The sequence below is a fragment of the Gambusia affinis genome, linkage group LG08 (assembly GCF_019740435.1).
Source record: "Gambusia affinis linkage group LG08, SWU_Gaff_1.0, whole genome shotgun sequence".
Classification (NCBI taxonomy): domain Eukaryota; kingdom Metazoa; phylum Chordata; class Actinopteri; order Cyprinodontiformes; family Poeciliidae; genus Gambusia; species Gambusia affinis.
The window spans coordinates 14,961,278-14,987,100 of record NC_057875.1 but is presented as its reverse complement, the minus strand read 5'-3'; the positions used below and the strand labels follow the sequence as shown (position 1 = coordinate 14,987,100).

At 40.3% G+C, this 25,823-nt stretch overlaps 1 protein-coding gene and 1 long non-coding RNA gene across 5 annotated transcripts in view; both read left to right on the top strand.

The window, feature by feature from the left end:
* rassf7a (Ras association domain family member 7a) overlaps nucleotides 1-13,707 on the top strand; it is a 34,562-nt gene extending 20,855 nt beyond the window's left edge. For all 4 annotated transcript variants that reach the window (XM_044123531.1, XM_044123532.1, XM_044123530.1 and 1 more), the window contains 5 exons: nucleotides 5,431-5,625; nucleotides 6,876-7,786; nucleotides 10,707-10,854; nucleotides 10,935-11,042; nucleotides 13,403-13,707. In XM_044123531.1, coding sequence (XP_043979466.1) covers nucleotides 5,523-5,625; nucleotides 6,876-7,786; nucleotides 10,707-10,854; nucleotides 10,935-11,042; nucleotides 13,403-13,434 — 1,302 coding nt within the window. In that variant the 5' untranslated portion in view covers nucleotides 5,431-5,522 and the 3' untranslated portion in view covers nucleotides 13,435-13,707. The remainder of the gene's footprint in view (nucleotides 1-5,430; nucleotides 5,626-6,875; nucleotides 7,787-10,706; nucleotides 10,855-10,934; nucleotides 11,043-13,402) is intronic.
* Nucleotides 13,708-21,992: 8,285 nt separating this feature from the next.
* LOC122834948 lies at nucleotides 21,993-25,514 on the top strand. The gene is made up of 4 exons (XR_006371251.1): nucleotides 21,993-23,172; nucleotides 24,602-24,650; nucleotides 24,770-24,909; nucleotides 25,403-25,514. It is a non-coding gene; the product is annotated as an uncharacterized LOC122834948 (long non-coding RNA).
* Nucleotides 25,515-25,823: the final 309 nt, after the last annotated feature.

Here is a 25,823-nt window from a genome sequence, read left to right as displayed (position 1 = left end):
GCCAGTGTGTTACTGGCTCTTTGAGTGATTGTCTTTGCCAATATGGAACAGAGTGGCACAGAGGCAACAGCTTCTCTAAGCACTGCCCATTGTTCCTTAACATCAGTATCTATCTTATTATGGAAACTGAAATCAGACTGGGCAAGGGCTTTATTTTCTCTGCAGATCCTGATAAGAATAGCTGTTTGCTTGCGCTTGATTAGTTGTGTTTTTGTGTCCATCTGTGGCAGTGTGTGTTGCACACTCTGCCCTTTACTCCCTGCAATTTCTACTCACACTTGTGTTGCTGCAAAGATAGCGCCACAGTCATTCTGCGCTGGAACAGCCTCTCGTAAAGATAGGACTAAATGACGTGCACTTGCACATACAGACCTAAATGCATGCAAGGCAACCTTTGACCATTTCACTACCACAAGCAGGACGCAATGCTGGGTGTTTTGTTCGCCACTTTCCACACCCAGTAAGCAGACTCTCATTGTAGCCGCAGGGCACTTACTGGCTACATTTAAATGTGGCACATTTTTCTTAGAAATGGAAGGTGAAGATAAAGATATGTCCAAATGCAGGATTAACACACATTTGCTGATGTGTATACAACTGTGCAACTGTTGGTGAGAAAGATTTATTAGTTGTTTTCTAACAGGTTCTTGTTTGTGCTAGATGTTTGTCTTTAATTAAAATTACGTATCAAGACAGGAGATATTTGCTGTATGATTTAATTATGATCCTATTTCACATTAACTGTGATTAAAGAAACTGGTATCAATTTACTTACTATAAATCTGACAGCTAAGTATAAACAGTATTGTCCTATCATGCTACAATATAGGTACATAAACTAATAATCGAATCAATGAAGATGTGGGGTACTTTTTTCAAATTATATAGACATATATAGTCGTGTGAAAATGTTTTCATTCAAAGTTGTTTTTCTTCATGTTTTCTTGTTATGTTTTGTCACATTTACCGATTCTTTTCTCTTTCCTATTGATTGCCTCACGTCAAATTTTATGGATATTTTATGTGATCAACAAGCACAAAGTGGACAATAAAATGTGTGAGGAAAATGGTAAAAATAAATAAATACATAAATAAATAAATAAAATCATGTTAATTCATCTTCACTCTTTGTCAGAATTCCAATACAACCGTGTGCTTTAAGAACTCACCTATCTAGTAAAAAGGGACTAGATATTTTGAGGGCCATCAATTTACAGCTCAACATCTCGGTGCGCCTAGAGGGACACAGAGACAAGCAGAGTCATGCCTCAAGTGTCTGCAAGGCCACAACACCAAGATCTGCTTTGAGTTGAATCACAGAGGAGCTGCTGGAGTTCTTACTGAACGCAGTCAGGCTGATGAAATACACAAAGCAAGCTAGATAGATAGATAGATGAGTGATAATGAGAGAAAAAGGTGTATGGCTCCAATCATGTTTTTCTTTCTTTTTTTTAGTTTTTCCCAATTATTTGTATCTGTCAGCATTTTTATGCAGGATCTTAGTTTGTCTTCCTCTCCCTTTCATCACACAAGTAGCATAACTTGTCAGTTTTCTTTTGTTGGTTCAACACACAAGTTCCTCGAGTATGTCATTTTTCTTCTCTCTTCGCTTTGTCAGATCCTGAAGAGAATGTGACTTGTAAATTGCTTCATGCTTGTGGGTTACCAGTTTCTCCCCCTCCCCCTTTTAGAAGATTTATGGGAGGTCAGCATAAAGAGTTTCAGCTGAAACTGTGTCTTCTGTTGTGTGGATGGGTGGGGCATGGGTGAAAGTCAGGGTGGGGGTTGGAGTGGGGTGTTCTACCCTTTGGAAATTGTAGGGTCAGGGCAACTTGTGGTTAGGGCATGGTTGTGGGAGGTGTGGACTGTTGCCATGTGAGTCACTCCGCAGTGTGAATTTTGAATAACTTTTCATGGTTTGGATAAGGGTGAGCATGTGTGCTATGACTCACACCATGTGCAAACCACCTACAGCATGTGTTTGCTCATTTTTAGCTTCCTGTCAAATTTGACATCAAGTATTACACAATACAATTTAATACCGGAAGAGGTTTTGATTGAACGTTGGATTCTGCATTATTCCCCTGCCACTGTCACTATTGTAGGTGATTTAGGCCAATGTACGACTTTGTTCTTCAAATATTGCATAGAAGAGCTTCCCCTTCTGCCTATGTCTCATTGGGAACTGACACGAGACTCTGGAGCTGTGTCAGCCAGGCAGACAGGTTGTTCTCAGTATCGTTCTACTTGTGACAAAGGAACAGACAGCAACCTGAGACCCACAGACCTGTTTGTTTTCTGTTAGTGCAGATTATCACATTTCAATAGCCAGAGGTACACGAGCTAAGGATTGTGGGAAAATAACAATTTGAGCTGGGAGATTTGTTGTAAAGTCACAGTATCTGCTTCTTTGGTTGATAGCATTAGAATATTTCAATAATACCCTTGTTTCAAATATGATTTAATTGTCCAGAGATGTCGGCTCTTTTGCAATTTATAATTATTTAATGTCAGTACTACTGCTTAAAATTGCAACAAATTAGGGCACATTTGAAACTTCTTTCTTTACCTACGTGCTCATCAGATGGAATCAATGTCAGCTAATCCTGGTACTGCATCCTGGCTGCAAAATACTTACCTGGGTACAGGTACATCTTTGCTACGGTAGATGGTTTAGATCATAGCAAATCCATGTCTTAGCATGACCTAGTCCAGACCTTAACCTGAGTGAGAATACATGGCTTGAAAATTGATGCTTACAAACATTGTCCACCCAATCTGACTGAACTTGAGCTATTTTACGATAAAGAATGGGCATACATTTTATTTTCTAGTTGCACAAAGCTGGTAGAATTTCTCTACAAAAGACTTCTAGCTGTACTTAAAGCAAAATGTGGTTCTGCAAAGTATTGACTCATAGCAAATTAATACAAAAGCCCACAAATATTTGTGTCAAATTTATTCCACTTCAGTCATGAACTAATTTTTGAAGGACATGAAATTCAGATCTGATATCTACATTGAAGTGTGTTTATTTTGTAACAAGCAAAACTATAAGGAAGCGATACAAATGCTTGTTTAAAATCCGGTAAACGTATGTTTTAAAAAGATGACAAATGAGCTCAGGGCTTTGACTTTAGGATTCTGCTGCAGATGGCTTAAAAAAAACACGTTTCCCTCCTGCTGTCTTGTTTTCTTAAACTTACAAGAAGCCTCACCACTGAGGTGAATGATTGTCTACACCCACTTTATGGCATGCAGATAGAGTTCATTATATATTACAGCAGTTCACACTCTGTTCTGTCAAAGAAAATGGTGGACGTGTGCTGTTGAAATTTTAACGCTTCGATATCTGATAAGCTCCCCTCTTTCAAATCACATATCCTGCCAGATAAAGTTGTCTTCCCCTTCATCCCCCAAATAAATTCCTTTGGTGTGTGATCACCCGCTAATCTCGCCTTCTTGTTTTCCAATAATCTCGTTCTGCTGGTTCAAATCTTGAGTCACACTGTTATTTTTTCTGTTTGTGCTGTCGTATTGAGATGTGCCGTGCAATGTTGCCACATCAGATAGCGTATTGCTCCCCAGGAGACTTTTTGTTTGGCATCTAAACATTGGAGAGCAATGGTGGCGCAGGGCAACCAGGTCAGCAGTGGAGCAGGGGTGGAGTTCAGGGCTTTTGTTAAAGAAATCAGGAATTCTTCCGGCTGGAAGATGAAGTCAGTGCATTCCTCCAGAGCTGCTCCCAATAAGCAGCCAGTGGAGCAAAGCCACGCTTTGAATGAAGGGCAAGATAATGGTGGCGTTCAAAGTAAAACACCTCCCATTGAGAACCAGGGAGACAGAAAGAGAACACCATCTGTCTGACTGACTGAGGAGCTCTCTTTGAGCCACCTGAACAGAAAAAAAAAAAATCCTTTGCCATGCCAAGTTCAGGAGACAAATGCCTGCAGCACTTCACTTTTTAAATGCGCTCACAGGATTTATTGCTTTGTTTTGAAGTATTGCTATTAAAGTACCCACAGAGGGGATAGATGTAGTGTAATGATATTTCTTTAGGTTAAACCTTCTCTCAGGTCTGGAAAGTTAGTTTGAATCCAGCTCTGGTCCTGCTGAGGCTAGTTGAATCCAGCGTGCACATACACATTCTTGTCTTTCTGTGGTTTTCTTCTCTCGACACACACATCCAAAACAGCCGTGACTGACTGTGCCCTTCCTGTCAGTTCCTCTTGGCACCAAGCTATTGTAAAAGCTTTGAAGGCAGGCAACAGAGCATTTAAAGTGGCTACAGGTCAGTATTTGTGCTCACAGGTCTAAAAATTACTGTCAGGGCTATTAACAAAGCACTCAGACATAACATAATCTGGCTTCACTCTACTAACACATTGCCAATAGTTTTCAACCCTATAACTATAGTGACTAGCAAAAGTATTAATCTCCCTTGACTGTGGTGGTGATTTTATGTGATGTAACCAACACAAAGTAATTGTACATTGGAAGGGAAACGATTAATGATTTTCAAGGTTTTTCAAAGAAAAATGTGAAAAGATACGCATTCCACCTTTACTTCGACATCAGTCTACATAGTTTTGTCCAACCAGCTGCTTTCCCAAGCCACCTATTTAGTAAACAGTGTCCTCCTGTGCGTAATTTAATCTCAGTATACATACAGCTGTCTTGTGATAGCGTCAGAGGTTCATTAGAGAACATTGATGAACAAACAGTGAAACACAGTTTGCATGTACAGGATAAGGTTGTTTGGAAATCAAATAACCTTATCCCCTACTCACTGAGGTGTCCAGGTGCCTAGAACCACATTCGAGGCTTTTAGCCTTCCACAAAACACAGTTGAATCTGTCATCTAGAAATAGGAGACATACACTTCAATGTTAAGTGATAGACAGAGCTAGGAAAGCATTAATTAGAGAAACACCACTAAACACGGTGTGCCAGAAAACAAGCATTATCTTGAACACTCCCATCAGCCTCATGGTGAAACATGGTGCTGGTGAAACATCACCATGTTTCACCATGTTTCACCATGAAAATTGGTGTCTACAGCGGCTCAGTCTGATCCTGTGCTATGTTCCAAAAAGAAGAAAACATTTCAGGGAAGTGGTTTGGAAAACTTTTAATCTTGATGGGACAAATGCACACCACACTTTTAGCTTTGTATTTGTAAAAAATCTTAATTACCATATATAGTTTCCAAATTACAGATGACTTAATTGTTTAAGAGGGATGAATTTCACAAGACACTGTATGTTCATCTCGTTCATCATGACAGACCCTAAACAAACTGCATTGGTGCAGTTTGTTTAGGGTATCAACAAGTTATGTAACATGATGGACCAAGATTGCAGTGTGATATTAGATATTAGATTCAGTCACACGAACTCACCTCTCTCTCTGCTGTGTATTATTTTGCAGAGGGTCATGCGTCGGTAGAGTGTGACAAGCCTGACTGAGCTGATCTGCTTTGAGGACCATCTAACCACTCAGCGTGTCCTGCTTGGTCCAAGATGGAGCTCAAAGTGTGGGTGGATGGAGTGGTGCGCGTGGTCTGCGGCCTGTCTCAAGAAACTTCCTGCCAAGATGTCGTCATTGCTTTGGCACAGGCCATTGGTGAGTACTTCAGCCACTACAGTTATTGTCCTCCAAGAGTAGCATATTGCATTTGTATATTTTTTTTCTCCTTTTTCACAGTTTGTCTAAAAACCCTTAGCAATCAGACAATCCTTTTCTGCATTATGAAATTGTGATACAGCCGTGTGTTGTAACAAATAAGGGAGAAGACATCCTGTTTTTCTTGCTTTTTATCTCTCTTCACTGACCTGAATCAAGTCTTTAACTGGATCTTGGATTTCAGCAGGGCGTCCATCCCTGTGTCCTCCGGCTTAATGCTAGCCACATGCTGCAGCAGCATTAAACAGCATCACTCCGCATTTAGACTCTCCTCCTTCTGTGAGTGAGCTTGTTGCCAAGTCATTGGGGAGTGTTTGCCCTAATTTCCAGATCCTTCTGGAAACTTCACTTTATCCGAATTTTTTTTTTTTCACTTGTTGTGCGAGTTGTATACATCCAACGTTTTTCCAAATCACATTGATAGAGATATAACTGTACTGTTATCAGTGTACTGCATGCAGTGTGAATCAGATAATGCTCGAAAACTAGTGCAACTCACTACCTTAAGCTCATCTTACTTGTGATAAAACAACTACCATGGACTACTAGAAATATTTTTTTGAGGAGAGACAGGATAGTAAGAGTTGGTGGGTGGAAAAAAATACAAGAGGAATTCTGGAAGAAAATCTTTCAGAGACTGCAAAAGACTTGTGACTGCGGCAGAGATTCATCTTACAGGATAACAACCCAAACGTACAACCAGGACTACAACAAAGTGGATTAGATCAGAAGTGACCAACTTCAACTCTCAAGGGCTTGTGTCCGGCATGCCTAAGACGTCTCCATCGTTTAACACAGCATAATCAAATAAATAATTCATTAACAGGTTTCTGTAGTAGTTCAGCCATTTGAATTATCTGTGTTGGAGCAGAGACACATCTAAAACATGCAGGACACTGACTGGAGGAGTTTTTGTCATGTTGGATGTTGATCAAAGCATATCAATGCCATAAAATTACCTTTTCAAAGTCCAAATGTAATCTAACTGAAAACATTTTAAAATATTTTGGAACTGCACATTCACAGACTCCATCCAATCTGACTGATCTTAAGCTTTGCAATTTTAGGCTTTCTCAAGAATTGACACAAGATAAAAGAAGCTAGAGTATATCTTCCTCTAATATAGAAGGGTTTTAGTAAAATAATAATGCTTCTCTGCTTAACTCTCTGTCTTTTTGTCTGTTTTCCAGGTCAGACTGGTCGATATGTTCTTATTCAACGTTTGAGGGACACTGAAAGGCAGCTTTTGGCTACAGAGAGACCCCTGGAGTCTTTGGCCAAGTTGGGCCAACATGGCAACGAGGTTCAGTTCTTCCTGCGGCGTACTGGCCCTAGCAGCAGTGATGGTCCTAGTTCAAAACAAGAAAGACAGTCTCCTCTTCAACTGCCCAAACATCCTGAGCCAGAGCCCCTGAAACGTAACCAACCTAAGAAAGCACTAACGTTTAACTTGGGGCCATCCACTTCCCCAAAGACCAAACCCAAACAATTTCAGAGGTCTCCAAAGGACTCATCAGAGCAAAGAGTCTCACCATCCCCCTCATCTAGTCCCGTATCCCCACATTCCCCCCTACCTCCTATTGGACCTTCTAAGGAGGAAGTGTTTAAAAAGATCCTTCAACAACAAGAGAGACTGAGAGCCATAGAGGGCCAGCTTGAGGTCCTAGAGAAGGAGTCACCATATCGTCCATATCCTTCTCCAAGCCCCTCGCCAGTAGCAGAATCCCACTTGCAAGAAGAGATTGATGCTTTGGAGCAGACAATGCGAAGGAACCATGCTGAGCTCACCCACGAGCAGTACTGGGAGGAGGAACTTCAGGTGGAGGTGGAGAAAGAGCGAGAAATGAGAAGGAAGCTGACGGACCTGCACGCCAAGCTGGACGACTGTGGGCGGCGGCTGCATGACTTCTCTGTACGCTCTGCCCAGCTGGAGCAGGAGATTCAGAGGGAGAGCCAGGCGGCAAGCAAAGCCAGCGGGGCCAAGGAGTCATTAGATGCTGTGAAGGCAGCGCTACGGACCCAGGAGAGGAAAGGGGTCGACTTTGAGGAACAGGTGTCAGAAGCTGACAAGGCCCTGGAGAAGGCAGAGTCTCTGCTGCAGGTAAGGAGAGAGGTTATGATTTTGGAAAAAGGACTATAAATTCAAAGGGGTTAAGATGTTCCCCATTTTGCCTCACAACAATCTGTATCCCTCTCCTGCCTGCATAGTGCGCCATGCGTATAGCAGTGAATAGACAAAAAAGAGGAATATGAATTCTGAACAAAAGCTGATTGTTTTATCTGTATCACGACACGATTATGGGACACTCATATCTTCCTGTTCATGGAAGTGTTTTATTTATATTCTAGCTAAACTGGTTTGGCAGGTATCACATTGAATGAAATTCATGTTCCAAATTCATGATTACTCAAGTTGTTTACACTATATTTAGTGTGTGTGTGCCTTTGGTTGTACTGTCTGTAGAAAATGGGATTAAAAAGAATTTATTTGGATTACAAAAACCCCTTTCATTGGATTTACTTAACCTTGACACATTGTTGTATAATGTCTTATTTGTTGACTTTGAGTCATTGGCACAGGTGCCCTAATAAAAGCCTAACCCAGCTTAAAGGCAAAATTGAGCTTTCTCAAGGCCCAGAACCAACCCAGTACTCACACAGCATAGAAAATATGTATTGAACATGTCAATATTTGAGCCTCTTTTCATAAAATTACCACCAGATGTTTATAAACCATGTAGTCCTCAGAGCAGAAACAACAAATCTTTTTGATTTCTAAATGAACTTATGAATAACAAAGAGGAATCGCACAGGAAAAAGAATTCCTAAATTCTCTGAGCAGTTTGTCAGCCTGTCTAAATTTTCTGCATCACATTTTGAGGTGCTTTTGCTTCTGCAGTGAAGTCTTCCACAGACAAAGTGCATAAATTCTGTATGCATAGTCGCTGCAGTGACTGAATTATTTACTGCTATCATTTAAAAAATTGCACCTGCTAATTCCAGGTTTTTCTGCCAGTGGTCCTCATCTGATTCTTTTTTTTTATACTCCTGTTAGAGAGTTTGCAGTGAGCCAAAGTGAACCAGGTTGGAACATGGTTGATTCAGGCTGGAATGATATTCCCCTATCAGATAGTGACTTTAATGGTTCTTATTGAAAAATTCTGTTTACTTTGAGAGAGTTCTTTGTTGTAACCTCTCATGACAAACTTTTTGTGCAACAATTCAATATCCACGAACCTTTTAATAGGCCATCACTTTGTACTGGTATGGAGCAGGATTGCTTTGTAAATATTGACAGATCTCAGTTATTGTTGGCTTTCTGTGCCTTTTTGCACCTTCCCCTTTTTTGTACATTTAATAGTTACTCCCTGTGACATTCATGCCTATAATATAGTTTAATTTATTGCTTTTTTAAAATTTAACTGTGTGTTCATATTACTTAGATTATTGGCCTCATTAGAAATATATTTACTGAATAAAGTTATTGGGAGGGAACAATATGAACCTTTTGTGGTACGGTGAAAATATATTTAAAAAAATAATAGTAGTAGTGAAGTAGTAGTTTAAAAAATAGATTAGTTATAACTTTTATTTTATCAGAACCTCACAAAAACTGCACTTACAAAAATATGATCAAATAAGCTACTTGGGTACAATTGAATTGAAAATATAGACCATAATTGATGCTGTCATGAAACCAAAACCAGCAAAAACAACAACCCCAAACTTACTGTTAGTTTTAGTTTTAAACATCATCAATAACAGTTAAGAATTTTTACAATAAGTCATACTTCTTGTTATAATACATTTTTTTCTAGATAACAATAAATTATACAATAATTGGCCTTCCCTTCATGAGATGTTTCATTCCTATTTTCTCCTGACAGTATGCGCTTTAAAAATTTATGGTGGTCAAAGGATTAAAGAAAAAATAATTCCATTTTCATGATAGCTTAGCAGAAACGAGAACGGTTAGGTTGAATCTTTGTCAGAAATTTCCCATAACATAAATATGTTATGGGAAGCTCATTTGACTTTTAGTCTGAGTGCCTTTCAAGGCAAAATCTGGCATATTTACTGCTTAGTTAAAAGGACCAAGAGGAACTGTGTCACAGACTGTCACAGCACTATACCCCTGATTTACAAAGGTACCTTATATAGAGAACAAAGATTAGGTTTTATTTTATATAGGTTGTTAAAACATCAGATATTGTACTAGCAAGCAGCACTGCATGTGCAGGACAAAAAAAATAAATCATTGCCACGTCTACAGTAATTGCTAGAGAAAATAGGAAGCCTTCACTTCCTTAAAATGTTAACACTTCTAAACATAAAATAGTATGAGAAGGCTGAGTCCATTTTGATGTTAAAGATCTTGTGTCACTCATCAGTCAGCAGAATGTGTCGAGGCAGCCAGCGGAGCGTTAAAATGTTGCCGGTGATGAGCACAGCGTTCCTATCATCGGGCTAATGGAGGCAGACCTGCAGGTGTGAACTGCCTCAGCAGGCTTTCACAGTCCAACATCAATTATCCCAACACACACGCACACGCAGGCCAGCGAAGTGGAAGGGAGGAATGTCCTGTAGATGCATACTTTGTTTTAGTCAACTGAAGCAGATAGACATCTTGCGTGTGTGCATTAAAGTTCATGTTGTACGCATGAAGTTGTCTGTTATTCAACAAAAAGCTCAGAGCTTTATATTTTCAATAACGTTGGTTGATAAACATTGCATTGATGTGTAAATATGCGTCATGTTGTGTTAATCTGATAAAATCAGGCAGTTATATAGCTCCGCTTAAGGGAATGATAATTACCTGATAAGCAGTAATCTGCATCAGCGACTTGTTTAGATGTGTAGAGTCTGCTGCCCTCTTGTGGTAAATGCTGGAAGCATTATTTTTTAATAATTGTTAAGAAATCAAACTGACCCAGAAAATATATATATATATATACTGTCACGCTTAATGCAGCTAACGACAGCCCAGTCGCATTTGATTTTTCTCCACCTTTCCCACTCAGGCTAAGCAGAATGAGCTGGAGGACCTGAATAAGGAGCTGAGGCAGTGTAATCTGCAGCAGTTTATCCAGCAGACAGGCGTCGTGCCGGCTCATACCCACTCACGCACCGAGCTGCAGGAACAGCTTGAACAGCTGGAACTGGCAGCAGGTAGTATGGATGCCACACATTCTGTAAATATGGCAAGTTGGCCATTTACTGAAGATTTTTCTCTTTTTTTTCCCCTTCAGGTCGCAGTGCGACTCCTGTGGAATTTCCATCTCGCCCGACGGCCAAGCAGTTTCTAGGACATCCTCGGAACCTGCAAAACCCTCTAGTGTCCAGTCTCAACCCTGAGGGTGTGTATGTGTGAGACCCTGCTGCTTCCCACGTCTCCATCCCCTTGGTCCCAGAGCCCCTCGCCCTCATATCTGCTCCAGCTTTCTAGGGCTTAAAGCGGGTGCTTTTATTAATGGTGATTGATTCTTAAACCATCAGTGCACTGGTGGTCTCTTCCACTTCTTCCCTTCCCTTTGTTCAACCATTGCAGGATAAGAGGCTTCTCTTTAACAGCTTTCTCTTAGTTCTGTCCATAGCCTTTTGCATTCACTGCAGTCCTCCACCTTCCTTTTTTTAGTGTTTCTCTCATCCTTTTATGCTTAGATTCTCCAGGGTTTATCTTCTCTGCACTTCCATGTCCTCCTTGCCTCACACTATTTGCTTCTGGACTAACCATAACTGCTTCTGTTATTCTTTAATGCATTTTTGGGATTTGCTGCTAATCCTCTCCTTTTGTAATTCCGAGTGGCCTCCTCCCTCCCACCCCACCCTCAAGTCAAAAGTCAACTCCCAGCAGTTGCTCTTCATTGTATCTCAATGTAATTTATAGATCGCACTACATGTTACTGTGCCAGACGTTTCTGATTGTGGGTTTGTTTTTAACTTTGATGTGGAAAAAAATTTGGGCCAAAATAATTTCAGTTTACCTTTTATTTTATTTATGAGTACCATTAATTTACATGTGGGAGCATGTCTCTGCACAATGCCTTGTACTTTGATGATGCTTGATGTTCAAAGTGCAAGAGCCTTTCACAATTCTCCTCCTCTGTAAAACATAGGGCCTTGGGTGCTTACAGAGAAATGTATTGACATCTTTTTGGATCCCTTACTGAAGACTTTTTTAAGGATTGTCTATTTTTACCAAGATCTTTGTTTAAAAAAAAGATGCATTTCCGATGTAGAGCCACAGGCACTGGGTTTGATGAGATGTTTCTTCTGCTCCTTCCTCTGGGACGGATGTGCCTGGTTCTTGTGCTGTCTTCACACCCACAGTTTGACCTTTCAGAACTTGCAATGTGCCTCATTGTGTTGTAGAATAAAGGTAAATAATGTACAGTGCATTGTAAATGGGTTTGTACTCACTGAATTTTTCACATTTTGTCAGGTTTCAACCACAAACTTCAATGATGATGCTTTTTTTCATTAAGAAAAGGGAAGTTACTTAAGGATCGTTTCCACTGACTTCCCAACACTTTTTTATGGTCCAGCATATTTAGGAGCCTGTATCTCTGTCCTAAATATACAGTACTATTGTACTATTGTCCTATGGTCCTACAACTGAAGAAGGTCAACGAATGGTGTGTTATGAGTCACCTTTATATTGGAAACAGACAAAATAGCGCATTGAACTCCATAGACCCGTGATGTACTGCTGTGTGGAAACAAGGCATTAGAGTTGATGAGATGAGGAATAGAAGTGAAAACCAGCTGAAGCAAAAAAGAATTAGAGGCTGAAGAGAACATCAGGGAGTGTGGAGGTTCACCTTCTAGCATGACAACGATCTTAATCCATCCATCCATTTATTTTCTTACACTCTTATCCCATTGGGGTCAGGAGGGGTCCTGGTGGCTATCTCCAGCTGTCAACAGGCGAGAGGCGGGGCACATCCTGGACCGGTCGACAGTCCATCGAAGGAACGGTCTTAATCATACACACATATTTGAATACACATAGTCACATGTTTGAAAAGCCTTGTGAAAGTCCAGACCTCATCAAACGGCACATGATTTTACGCAGAGGCCTGAATGCTATCCACTCCACATCTTCAGCTTTGTATTTAAGAAAATTAGTTTCCTTCTGCTCTGCAGTTATGCGCTACTTAATATTGTTTTTGGAGTTTGTGGTTGCACTCTGACAAAATGCAGAAAAGTTCCAAGAGTATGAATACTTCTCCAAGGCACTGTGTGCCCTAATAACAATTCTAAAAATGTTTCAATCAGTACTATTGAAATTCATACATTATAATTCAGATTTATGTACTGATTCAAAGCATTTTGGACTTCAAGACAAATCCTCCTAATATCCTGATCAGTCAAACTGTTGTGTGTGTCTTGTGTGCATTTCCTTCACATATGCAGTGTTACTTTTCTTTGAGATAGGAGATACATGCCTATATCAGTTCTTTTAACAGACACTTTTTATATTCACTTGTGTTCAAAGGAATTTTTTTGACCGCAGACCTCAAGTAATACCCAAAATCAGTGGGCAAATTAATTAACCCAGAAACCGATCCTGTGTCAGACTGTGTTCCCTGGAGGCGTGTGTGTGCCTGCAAGGAAGGATGTTTTCTAGCTGAAAATGTTTCACCAATCCTACTCCATCCCTTTAAATAGGAAAAAAAGGGTATCATCATCCCCCACCTGTTTTTGTGTCTTGCAGTCCTGACATCCCGAGAGTCGTCATGGAGATAAAACACGGACAGCAGGGCCAAGGGAAAGTTGGTCACTTTTCTGTCACCATCACCTCTTGTTTAACCCCTTTTGCTTCCTAACATTTCCATTCATTATTAATTTACCTTACAAGTACTTTATATAAATAAGAAAAATATATTTACAACATTTTGCTACTGTAAACATTTCAAAGTATCTGTAGGAAATGTAAAATAATTTAGGAACCTTTGACCAATAGAGATTATTACTATAATTGTGTATTTAAATAATAAAATGTCAATCATGTTTTAGATATCCTTTTGTCTAGTGTTTTTCTTTTTTTTAAAAAAAACCCAAAAACTTCTATATGAAATTATAGGAAACTCTATTTGAAAACTGTGCATTTGAAATCCTTGCAGTAACCAATTCTGCGACAGAATAGCGACCTGTCCACGGTGAACCCCGCCTCTCGCCCGGAACGTTAGCTGGTGATGGATACCAGCACCTCCCTACTCCACTAGGGACAAGGGTATACAGAAAATGGACGGGTGGCTGCAGTCAGCAATTGACTTACAAGTGTGCACTTGTGCCTTAATTTCTTTTTTTTCTTTTATTTTTTAACAAAGAAAACCCTGAACAAGTTACTCTTACTCTGAGATGAGGCCAGTAGGCCCTTGGTAACTCTGGAGGAACTGTGGAGAGACACAATTTAGGTAGGAGACAGGATTACTGTTAATGATGCAGAAATCTGTCTTGTATAGAAGAGTTGTAAAGAGGAAATCACGACTGAACAAAGGCCATAGGAAGTCTGGTTTAAGGTTTGCCACAAAGACTTCATAGTAAACATGGGGCAGAAGGAGGAGCTCTTGTCAGGTAACTTTTTCCTACATGATATGATGAGACATTAAGCCGAATAAAGGATGATCATGGAAGGAAAACTGTTAGAAGCTGCAGAAGATTTGACATTGTGGCAGAGCTTCTCCTTCCACGAGGACAGCGACCCTCAATAAAAAGCCAGAGCTGCAACAATGTAATTATATATAAGAATATGTCTGCAGTACAGCAGGATTGAGTTAAGAACCTGTGCACAAGTACTCTTTCCAATCTGTCTCAGCTTGAGTTATTTTGCAAGATCAAATGGACACAAGATTCAGTGCAGAGTTGAAGAAATACCCTAAAAAAACCTATCTCTAATTATACGCTATTCAGTTTTTGTATTTGTATAATAATCCTAAATATACTAAAAATCTAATAAATCTGTCCCACTATGCAGCTTATCTCCAGTGATCATAAATCTTCATGGCAAATACACATCCACTAAGGTCCTGCTCTCCACTTTAGTCCTCCACCCAGTTGCCGTTTGTTTATCCTGGAGACCATATTTGCTGTCTGCCACACTCTGAGTGACGTAGGCCTCCCCATGTGCTCTGGCTGACCCCGGATTGATACCCTGTAGGCTTCTAAAAATACCCTCCTCTGCCATCCCGGGGCAGGTACATCATTTTTCAAGCTTTCTTTCTTCTCATCTTTGTCTTAAAATCATTCTCCCCCTGTGCATTTCAGTGTTTCCAGCACGACACCAAAAGTTTTGATACAATGATCCACTAAGCAGAATTGGATTATAATGAGGAGATTTAGAACTGTCTGACTTTGTAAGGGTTAGATAAGCTGCAAATCCTTGTTTTGTTCCCACTGTCTGGACAACCCCAAAGCCGTGTGGTACACTAACGCCCTCTCGTGGACATGGAGAATATTACACAGGTATATTAGTTTTACTACAAAACTTTTTAGATTCATTATTCCCCACTGACTATCTCATTCAAATTGCTGATATTGAGGGATACTAGAGCTAAATGCACTACTTGATCTGAAGCTCAGATTAGAATTTTACTTTATTAATAAGAGGAACTTTTCAACATTTCTCATTTAAATTTAACCCAGACAGCTAAACTTCCCATAATGATACAAAATCGGATTCTAAAGATTTTTCAGAGTTCTGTGTGTTGGGAGTTTATAGCATAGCATTTTGCGTTATCTTTTTCTCACTGAAAACTGATCAAACTGAGCATCTGGAAGAACAATCTTCTCAATGAAGATGGGGGTGAGTGTCTGCACGTCCCATATTAGGATGCCGTTGTCATTTTTCCTCTGTGTCACAATGACTCATCATTTACAGATGAGGTGGGAATAATAATAAAAATAAAAAAAGTCCTGTGAAGACATGCTCTACATGACAAGACAAATTGAGCAGCAATTAGGCAACAAATGATTTAAGTCACAACTTTACTTCTCATTTCAGGCACACACAAATACATTTTATGCACAAACGGTATGACGTCGCTCAGAAATTAGCCGAATATTATTTACATGAATTCAAAAGTCAGGGAAAAAAAACTACATTCTGAAGCCGGCTTCAGCGGTTTTGTGGAACAAACATGGATGGCACCCTGGGCAAGCTCCTACTTCCCCAACCCCACACACAAAAAAACTTTATACTGTTATACATTAAGAGCCAAAGAACATTGACTGGATCTTAGATGGTCTTGACTGATAAATTTTAAAGAGATTTAGATATATTTTGTGAAAACGATACTCTTTTGCATAAATCAATATGTAAATAACATCGGTGGTCTTTGTTTGGATAATTCAGATAAGATGGGGAAGCAAGAGTAAGAGCAAGAGTGGGAAAGAAGAATAAAACTTCCAGCGAAGCTCCTGAGGTCAGGAGTTGAACCCCTGCATGGTTGTGCCGAATCCTGACGGCTTCTTCACATGGGCCCGCTGTACCGCTGCGCCTCGTGTTGCCCTGACAAAATCTGTTTTAAAGAAACTGTACTTAGTGTAGATTTAGTCCAGATTTGTGCATTTAGACTGTGTCTCAAATTAGGCGAGTTCTCCTGCCATGGACGTATTAAAAACAATGTTTTTAAATGTTTTCCAAAAATAAGTAAATTTTTTAAAAAAGAGTCAAGTTTTCACAAATCTCAAATTGGGCCTGATAAAATCAATGTACAAACCAAAAAAACAAACAAAAAAAGCCATTTTTGGACTAAAGTCTTTTTATGTGTCAGAAATTTTTAGTATTTCTGGTACTAAAAATGACACCACAAATTCCTTATTCATTAAAAACAGAAAACACTCACATAGCCCTTTTATTACCACAGAATCATAAGACAAGAACTGGACATCAATCAATTTTTTGAGCAAACGGTAACTATTTTAGCTGCATTGTCCTCTTCACATTCTACCCTGCCCTGGACAAAAACCCATATCGCTCGTATCAAAACCTTCCACTGATGTAACAAAAACCTCGGCGTCCGGAGACCCAGAGACCCCAAACTCGCCGTTGCTGAGAAGAAAACTGAGCAATCCCACAATTATGAAAAAGAAACTGAAACGAAAATCACCAACAGCCACAACTGATGGCAAAAGGTCATCTGGGATGGCAAAGCAATAGCCACCTGGGTCCTAAATAAGGTATGGCAACACAGGAGGAAGTCGGCTTCAGTACAAGTGAAAACCACTGGGAGGGCATTTGAGTGGATCAGGCCTTTCCCAGCAGCGCACAGGACATGATAAAGAACAGCATGTACATATAGGTGTCTGCCTTGTCTGGCTGAAGCTGGTCTGAAGGAGAGGCGGAGTGAGCGGTATTCCCAAAACCAGGTTAGCCGCTGTCACACGCACAGTGGAACTGGCAACTGGCACAATGTGCGTTAGTCAGTGGCTTACCTGCTTTTAGATCTCAGAGGCTATAGTGACAGTTTTTCGCCTCACACACTCTGTAGAGCATAAATAAATACTGTATCATCATTCATTGATGAATCAACTGGTCAAAAATAATCATTTTAGTATGCAATGTCATACAACTGGATAAAATAAAATACATCTTTTCTTTTTAAAATATATATTCTATCTTCTCAACTACGTAATAATGATATCATCAGGGTGAAATGAGATTTGACTTCCTGTTCATGATCCACGGATCAGTCAGTATATTAACATATAGTTCACATCATACTGTTTCTAAACGGTATAAAGAAAGTTTCATTCTCACACATTGTAATAGTAAACACAAACTAAAGACATTTATAACAAAATTACACGAGGATTAATGTATCACATTGTTCATTAAAAATGTAGCGGTACTTACCAATCCCAAGTTTTCTTTTAGAATATTTTTTTGTAAAAATAAAAAAGTTTAATTCCTGCTCCATCGTTGTGATATTTAATGACCATATTTTCAAAATGATTTTTTTTTACCTTTCACTATTAAAGGAATCTCAGCGCAAGATTAAAGTTGGCCGCATTTAGGCATATTCTAAAGCCTACACCGCCGCAGAAGTTCAGTTCACTTGCATTACCCCCGCTCTGCCCACTCCCATGCCTCTGCAACCCGACCTGGTTATGCAAATGTCCAGCAAACTAGCATCCCGCTCACCCAATCCGAGGCCGCGCTGCAGTCACATGCCCCGCCTCTTGTTAATAATTGACATATCTGGAGCTCAATGGGCGGGACGTTCAAGAACAGCATGTTCACTCGATTGTTCGAGTTGTAGTTGGGGTGCGGCGCGTTCAGTTCTGCACGTCGTACTTCAGGAACAAACCATTCTTCTGTTAATAGTTCCCTGCCCTGCTTCATATTAGTGAAGTAGCTCTTTACTATAAAGGTTCCTTTAACCTTAATTAAACACTCAGTTCGGCGGCAGCAGCCATTCGAGCTGGTTTGTGTGGGTTTAAAGCCGTTTTGATTGAGAGCGGTCCGACCCCTCCGGTGTGGAGTGGTTGAACTCGGCTTACTTTGTGTACTATGTTGCCATGAACGGAGTGTGGCTGTGCACGTACCAAGGATGCTGCATGACAGTCTGATCTGATGATGATGACGGAGAGGAAGGGAGGACAGGGAACACTCAATTATTTAAGGAACGAGCGCTGACATCATTAACACATTGTACAACATCATAATTAGTTTTGAAATGTACACATAAAATAAAGTTCCAGTCATTTACACTTAAATGTCACAAGATCAGCGTTAACGCTGTACTCAGATGTGTAGAAACTGAGTAGCTTAAAGCAATTCTAAATAACGTTTTAAAACATATTATTATTATTATTATTATTATTATTATTATTATTATTATTATTATTATTATTATTATTATTATTATTATTATTATTATTATTATTATTATTATTATTATTACTAATCTCTGTTAGGATATGCCCAGCCAGCATGCATGAGTGGGCCCCACTTGGGTTTGTGGTGGGGTACATGGGTAATGAGTGGGCATGGGTTTTATCTGGGAAAACTGCATGAGACACATGTGGTTAACCTAACATGGGACCCATATGGGCTGGCCCATTTGGGCTAAATGTATGGGCCCTATTTAGCAGTGATGTGGGCTAACTGGGAATGGGACAGATGTGGGCTACGCTGTGTGGGGCCCATATGGTTTCTGTATTATGGGCCCCACATAGGAAGCCCATGTGGGCTGACCAGATTGAACCCACATGACATAAGCATGGGCTGACCGTACATGGGTTGGACCTGGGCATGGATATGTAGGCCCTAGTCCTATTTTATGTGGGCTAACTGGGAATGGGACAGAAATGGGCTGCACTCTGTGGGGCCCATATAGTTTCAGTATCATGGGCCCCACATAGGAAGCCCATGTGGGCTGACCACATTGAACCCACATGTCATAAACAAGGGCTGACCGTACATGGGTTGGACCTGGGCATGGATATGTAGGCCCTAGTCCTTTTTTATGTGGGCTAACTGGGAATGGGACAGAAATGGGCTACACTCTGTGGGGCCCATATAGTTTCAGTATCATGGGCCCCACATAGGAAGCCCATGTGGGCTGACCACATTGAACCCACATGACATAAGCATGGGCTGACCGTACATGGGTTGGACCTGGGCATGGATATGTAGGCCCAAGTCCTTTTTTATGTGGGCTAACTGGGAATGGGACAGAAATGGGCTACACTGTGTGGGGCCCATATAGTTTCAGTATCATGGGCCCCACATAGGAAGCCCATTGAACCCACATGACATAAGCATGGGCTGACCGTACATGGGTTGGACCTGGGCATGGATATGTAGGCCCCAGTCCTATTTTATGTGGGCTAACTGGGAATGGGACAGAAATGGGCTGCACTCTGTGGGGCCCATATAGTTTCAGTATCATGGGCCCCACATAGGAAGCCCATGTGGGCTGACCACATTGAACCCACATGACATAAGCATGGGCTGACCGTACATGGGTTGGACCTGGGCATGGATATGTAGGCCCCAGTCCTATTTTATGTGGGCTAACTGGGAATGGGACAGAAATGGGCTACACTCTGTGGGGCCCATATAGTTTCAGTATCATGGGCCCCACATAGGAAGCCCATGTGGGCTGACCACATTGAACCCACATGACATAAGCATGGGCTGACCGTACATGGGTTGGACTTGGGCATGGATATGTAGGCCCCAGTCCTATTTTATGTGGGCTAACTGGGAATGGGACAGAAATGGGCTACACTCTGTGGGGCCCATATAGTTTCAGTATCATGGGCCCCACATAGGAAGCCCATGTGGGCTGACCACATTGAACCCACATGACATAAACATGGGCTGACCGTACATGGGTTGGACCTGGGCATGGATATGTAGGCCCTAGTCCTTTTTTATGTGGGCTAACTGGGAATGGGACAGAAATGGGCTACACTGTGGGGCCCATATAGTTTCAGCATCATGGGCCCCACATAGGAAGCCCATGTGGGCTGACCACATTGAACCCACATGACATAAGCATGGGCTGACCGTACATGGGTTGGACCTGGGCATGGATATGTAGGCCCTAGTCCTTTTTATGTGGGCTAACTGGGAATGGGACAGAAATGGGCTACACTGTGTGGGGCCCATATAGTTTCAGTATCATGGGCCCCACATAGGAAGCCCATTGAACCCACATGACATAAGCATGGGCTGACCTACATGGGTTGGACCTGGGCATGGATATGTAGGCCCCAGTCCTATTTTATGTGGGCTAACTGGGAATGGGACAGAAATGGGCTACACTGTGTGGGGCCCATATAGTTTCAGTATCATGGGCCCCACATAGGAAGCCCATGTGGGCTGACCACATTGAACCCACATGACATAAGCATGGGCTGACCGTACATGGGTTGGACCTGGGCATGGATATGTAGGCCCTAGTCCTTTTTTATGTGGGCTAACTGGGAATGGGACAGAAATGGGCTGCACTCTGTGGGGCCCATATAGTTTCAGTATCATGGGCCCCACATAGGAAGCCCATGTGGGCTGACCACATTGAACCCACATGACATAAGCATGGGCTGACCGTACATGGGTTGGACCTGGGCATGGATATGTAGGCCCTAGTCCTATTTTATGTGGGCTAACTGGGAATGGGACAGAAATGGGCTACACTGTGTGGGGCCCATATAGTTTCAGTATCATGGGCCCCACATAGGAAGCCCATGTGGGCTGACCACATTGAACCCACATGACATAAGCATGGGCTGACCGTACATGGGTTGGACCTGGGCATGGATATGTAGGCCCCAGTCCTATTTTATGTGGGCTAACTGGGAATGGGACAGAAATGGGCTGCACTCTGTGGGGCCCATATAGTTTCAGTATCATGGGCCCCACATAGGAAGCCCATGTGGGCTGACCACATTGAACCCACATGACATAAACATGGGCTGATCGTACATGGGTTGGACCTGGGCATGGATATGTAGGCCCTAGTCCTTTTTTATGTGGGCTAACTGGGAATGGGACAGAAATGGGCTACACTGTGTGGGGCCCATATAGTTTCAGTATCATGGGCCCCACATAGGAAGCCCATGTGGGCTGACCACATTGAACCCACATCACATAAGCATGGGCTGACCGTACAATGGGTTGGACCTGGGCATGGATATGTAGGCCCTAGTCCTTTTTTATGTGGGCTAACTGGGAATGGGACAGAAATGGGCTACACTGTGTGGGGCCCATATAGTTTCAGTATTATGGGCCCCACATAGGAAGCCCATGTGGGCTGACCACATTGAACCCACATCACATAAGCATGGGCTTACCGTACAATGGGTTGGACCTGGGCATGGACATGTAGGCCCTAGTCCTTTTTTATGTGGGCTAACTGGGAATGGGACAGAAATGGTTATACACTGTGTGGGGCCCATATAGTTTCAGTATTATGGGCCACATAGGAAGCCCATGTGGGCTTTCCACATCGAACCCACATGACATAAACATGGCCGTACATGAGTTGGACTTCAACAAGGAAATGTAGACCCTATAGATTTTTATGTCAGTTAATGGTACAAAACTTTGGAACATCTTAATAGAGAATGTGGTTAACCTGTAACTTTCAAACTTTTCACTATATGTCAAAAGCAAAAGCTGCAAGAGCAAGAAACTAAAATTTGGAAAAAATTACCCAAAGTATCAGATTGATGGTCTTGCCAAGGCAATTTGTACTCAGTTGGCCTCTAATGTAGCTGATATGAAGTGTAGAAGCAATTGCATAAGCTTTTCTGTCTACAGAAGGAAAAGCTTTCCTTGGATGGTTACCTTGTCTTGGAAGTCACCAAGGTGTATTGTATTTGTACCTAAAACATGCTCACTATGTGATCTCTGTGTCTGGCTCATTTACTAACACCGACATGACACTACGCTTCCAAAAAGACCAGGATATTGCCATTAAAAAATAATGCTTCAATGCTTTATTTTTTAAAACAGTTCAGTATTGTTCTTACTACACTTTGAACACCTAACGGTTTTTCTTTTTATTATTTACACTAGAACAGTCCAGTCCAGTCTGGATGTGATTTTTGAGACAATCTGTTTTAAATATGCACCATGTATATGTAATCTTCTGCTCACTCAAAATTAGGTTCAGATCTGGACTTTTCACCTTGCTTTTTTTAATGCAAAGGGTTTATTGCAGCTTTTTCACAACAGGATTTAATTCTTATTTGGAGAAATTGTTCAGATCAGACCATTGTGAAAAATATTACAAAATGTTTAGAAAATAAATTTAAGCAAAACTCATTATCAAGTGAGAAAGACTAAAATTTTGAGCATCTGTTTCATATATCTGCAAACATTTTCCAAGTTGTCAGCATAAATAAAATGAAATAAAAACTTAACATTTCTATTAATGATTAATTTTATATATTTTAATCTGGTTGCAATGATCTTTTTAACCTTTTTATTGCTCTATTGCAGCGACGTCAAACTCCAGTCCTCAAGGGCAGGTGTACTGCAGCGTATAGATGTGCCTCTCCTGCGCCACATCTGAATAAAATAATTAGTTCATTAAGGCTCTGTAGAACTTATCTACACAAGGAGGAGGTCATTAAACCATTTCATTCCAGGGTTCTGTACATGTGGCACATCTATACGCTGCAGGACATGGAGGACTGGAGTTCGACACTTGTGCTCTTGGCACTTTTGCCAATAAAGATTGGTGAATTGAAGTAGGCATTTTACACATCCACTAAAGAAAATAGTTCCAAAGAACATTTGAATAAGGAGGACGACCGTATTTATTTATTTTTGTTTGAGCACGTTTTTGAGTGTTACATCGGTTTTACATTTGTTAAACCGATGTAACACTCAAAATTAATCTTGTGTTTCTTGGAAAACGTAAAATTAACTGCGGATGGATATGCGGTTTCACACTCCAACGTATTCTCCTCATCAGTCCGTTTGCGCGGAATCTGCAGGTTGACTGTCCTACGAAACAATCTGTAAGTACTTCTCTTCTGTCTGTTTTACGTGTATTATATCAAATTTTAGGGAGATTTTAAATCGCCAGTTAAAGAAATGTGCTGGTCGTAACAGATCGGATGACCGGCGCACCCCAAAAGATTATTTATGTTTTTTTTTTATCCTTTCCTGTGACAGTTTTTTCTGATATTGTTAAAACACAATAAATAATCTACCATCAATAAGATAAGAATATTTTGGTGCAGAGCGATTTCAAACTCCGTATTGTTTTGAGCCATAACATTTTCAAATAATGCGGCGCCATTATTTGCTGAGCTACCATTGGTTCATTTGAGCGCTAACCCGGTAGAATAAATTCGGTTCACTAAAGAATCTAAGTTGCTAGCAGAATTTGTTTCAGTGTCTTGACACAATAAAAACACTTGCATGATTTAAAAAGAGTAACTATTGTGATTTCATTCTATGTACATGGGCTTTTAATAATCTTTCTCACAATCAGTTAAACCAGCATGCATGGGTGGGTCTCATGCATGCTGGCTTGGCTGGGACCCACCTATGCAAGGCTGCTTTTTTTATTTTAAATGAAACTGCATTGAACGTTTTGTTGTGGGCTAGATTAGTAGTGATTGGGCATGGATTTTGTGTGGGTGACTGCATGAGCCCCATATGTTTAACCTAAGATGGGAGCCATATTGTTGACCCATTTGGGCTAATTGTATGGGCCTTATTCAGCATTAATGTGGGCTAACTGGGAATGGGATAGATATGGGGCCCCTGCGATGGACTGGCGACCTGTCCAGGGTGAACAGCCCGGAAAGTAGCCGGGGATAGGCACCAGCAACCCTCCTGACCCCATTAGGGCCTAAGGGTGTATAGAAAATGGATGGATGGATGGATATGGGGCCCACTTGGTTTCAGTATATTGGGCCTAAAAGCTTTTTTGTAAATAAAATAAAGGCATAGCAGTTAATATTTTTAAATCATGTTTGTTTTATCATGTAAGTGACACTTTAAAGTGTTTTGTTTTCTCATAATTTGTTTCAGTCTGCAGCTGTTGTGTGTTGGTCTATAGACTAGTCTTCAGTGGCCAAGCCTGATTCAATGATTGAAAGATGAAGAATTTCTCTGATATTTTTGCAATATTTTGCTAGCACTTATGTGAAATATACTTATATTTAAGTGTAGCTCTTGTTCTTTTATGTGTACAATATTTTAGGATTTATTAGTAATATTTATTAGTGATTTTTCTAAACTACTCTTAAGATTAATACTACTGTCAGTCCTGTCACAGTACCAAATAAATGAGGATAATTGCATTAGTGAAACTGTTCAGTGTTTACAATATAAGGCTTCAGTGATTAATCTATACAAAGGCTGATTTGCCTTAAATATATATAGGCTTTTGAAAAGCCCAAATGTTATTTTAACTGGACTAATAAATATTTTTAGACTTCAAGAGCATCAACCTGTGAAGATCGCCTTTGACGATTTGAAAAAGGTAAATTAATACAAAAATTAAGCATAAGTGGGAAATAATAACAAACTGATTAATAAAAATAAAATGTATCATGTATTCTGATTTCAAAATGTTGTCTTATTATTGTCATTATACCTAAGGTTGCCATGGTTACAGAAATTGGAGGAGTGTCCAGCTGTGCGAGTCCTCATGCCCCATGAATTGGCGGTCCAGCTCAGCCTTTTTGGACGACATTGGAAACACAAGCTCCGTGACCCGCGTCTCTTTGAAGTTGTGTATGGTAAATATCAATTTTAATGGTCAGAGTAAATTCTTTTTCCACTTTTCTTTCTTAAACATATGTTAATTTATTTTTTTTGTTATATTATTTTTGTTTGGTATTTTTAGTAATATTTTATGTTAAAACTGAGACTTCAATTTTTGGTTTTATTTTCATAGTTTACTTTCATTGTGTTGAGAACTTAAAAAGTTTTGTTACATGACAAAATTTGAAGGTAATATTGTTTGTTTTTCAAACAGTATTAACAAAATCTACAAAACCATAATAAAACCTTTCTTATGCCAGTAGTTGATTTATATAGATGGATATATTTAAAATTTACCATAAGAATATAGTTTTTGTACATCATAATAATGACTCAAGAGTGCTTTTGATTATGGCAGATCTCTGCAAGCATTTTTGCCCCATGAAGGGGGAGATGCAAATCTCATAAATTTTACACTGTACTAAAGTAAAATACTAATACAATTTCTACCTTTGCTTGTTATTTTAGGGACACTTAAAAGAAATGGATCCATCTACAGAATCACACAAAGATATGGAAAAGGCACTCTCAAAGTGGTTTACTGGAGCCTGTGACTGGTGGAAATAGGAAAGTTAGAACAACTAGGAGGCTGTCAGTTCAAACTCAGGTGGGCAGATCTTTCAAGATGGACAGTTTCAATAATGTATGAGAGCTTTCTAAGTTTAAGCATGCATGTGACATGAAGGTTATTCTTAAAAATGTTTGACAAAACGGTATTGTGAAAGATCTATATAGCTCTGGGTATGTATATACATATATATCTACAGTACAGACCAAAAGTTTGGACTCACAGTTGTGTCCAAACTTTTGGTCTGCACTGTATGTTATATAGATGGTATTTAGATTTATACATTAATATAGATCTTTACAGATATATGTAGGTGTCTTT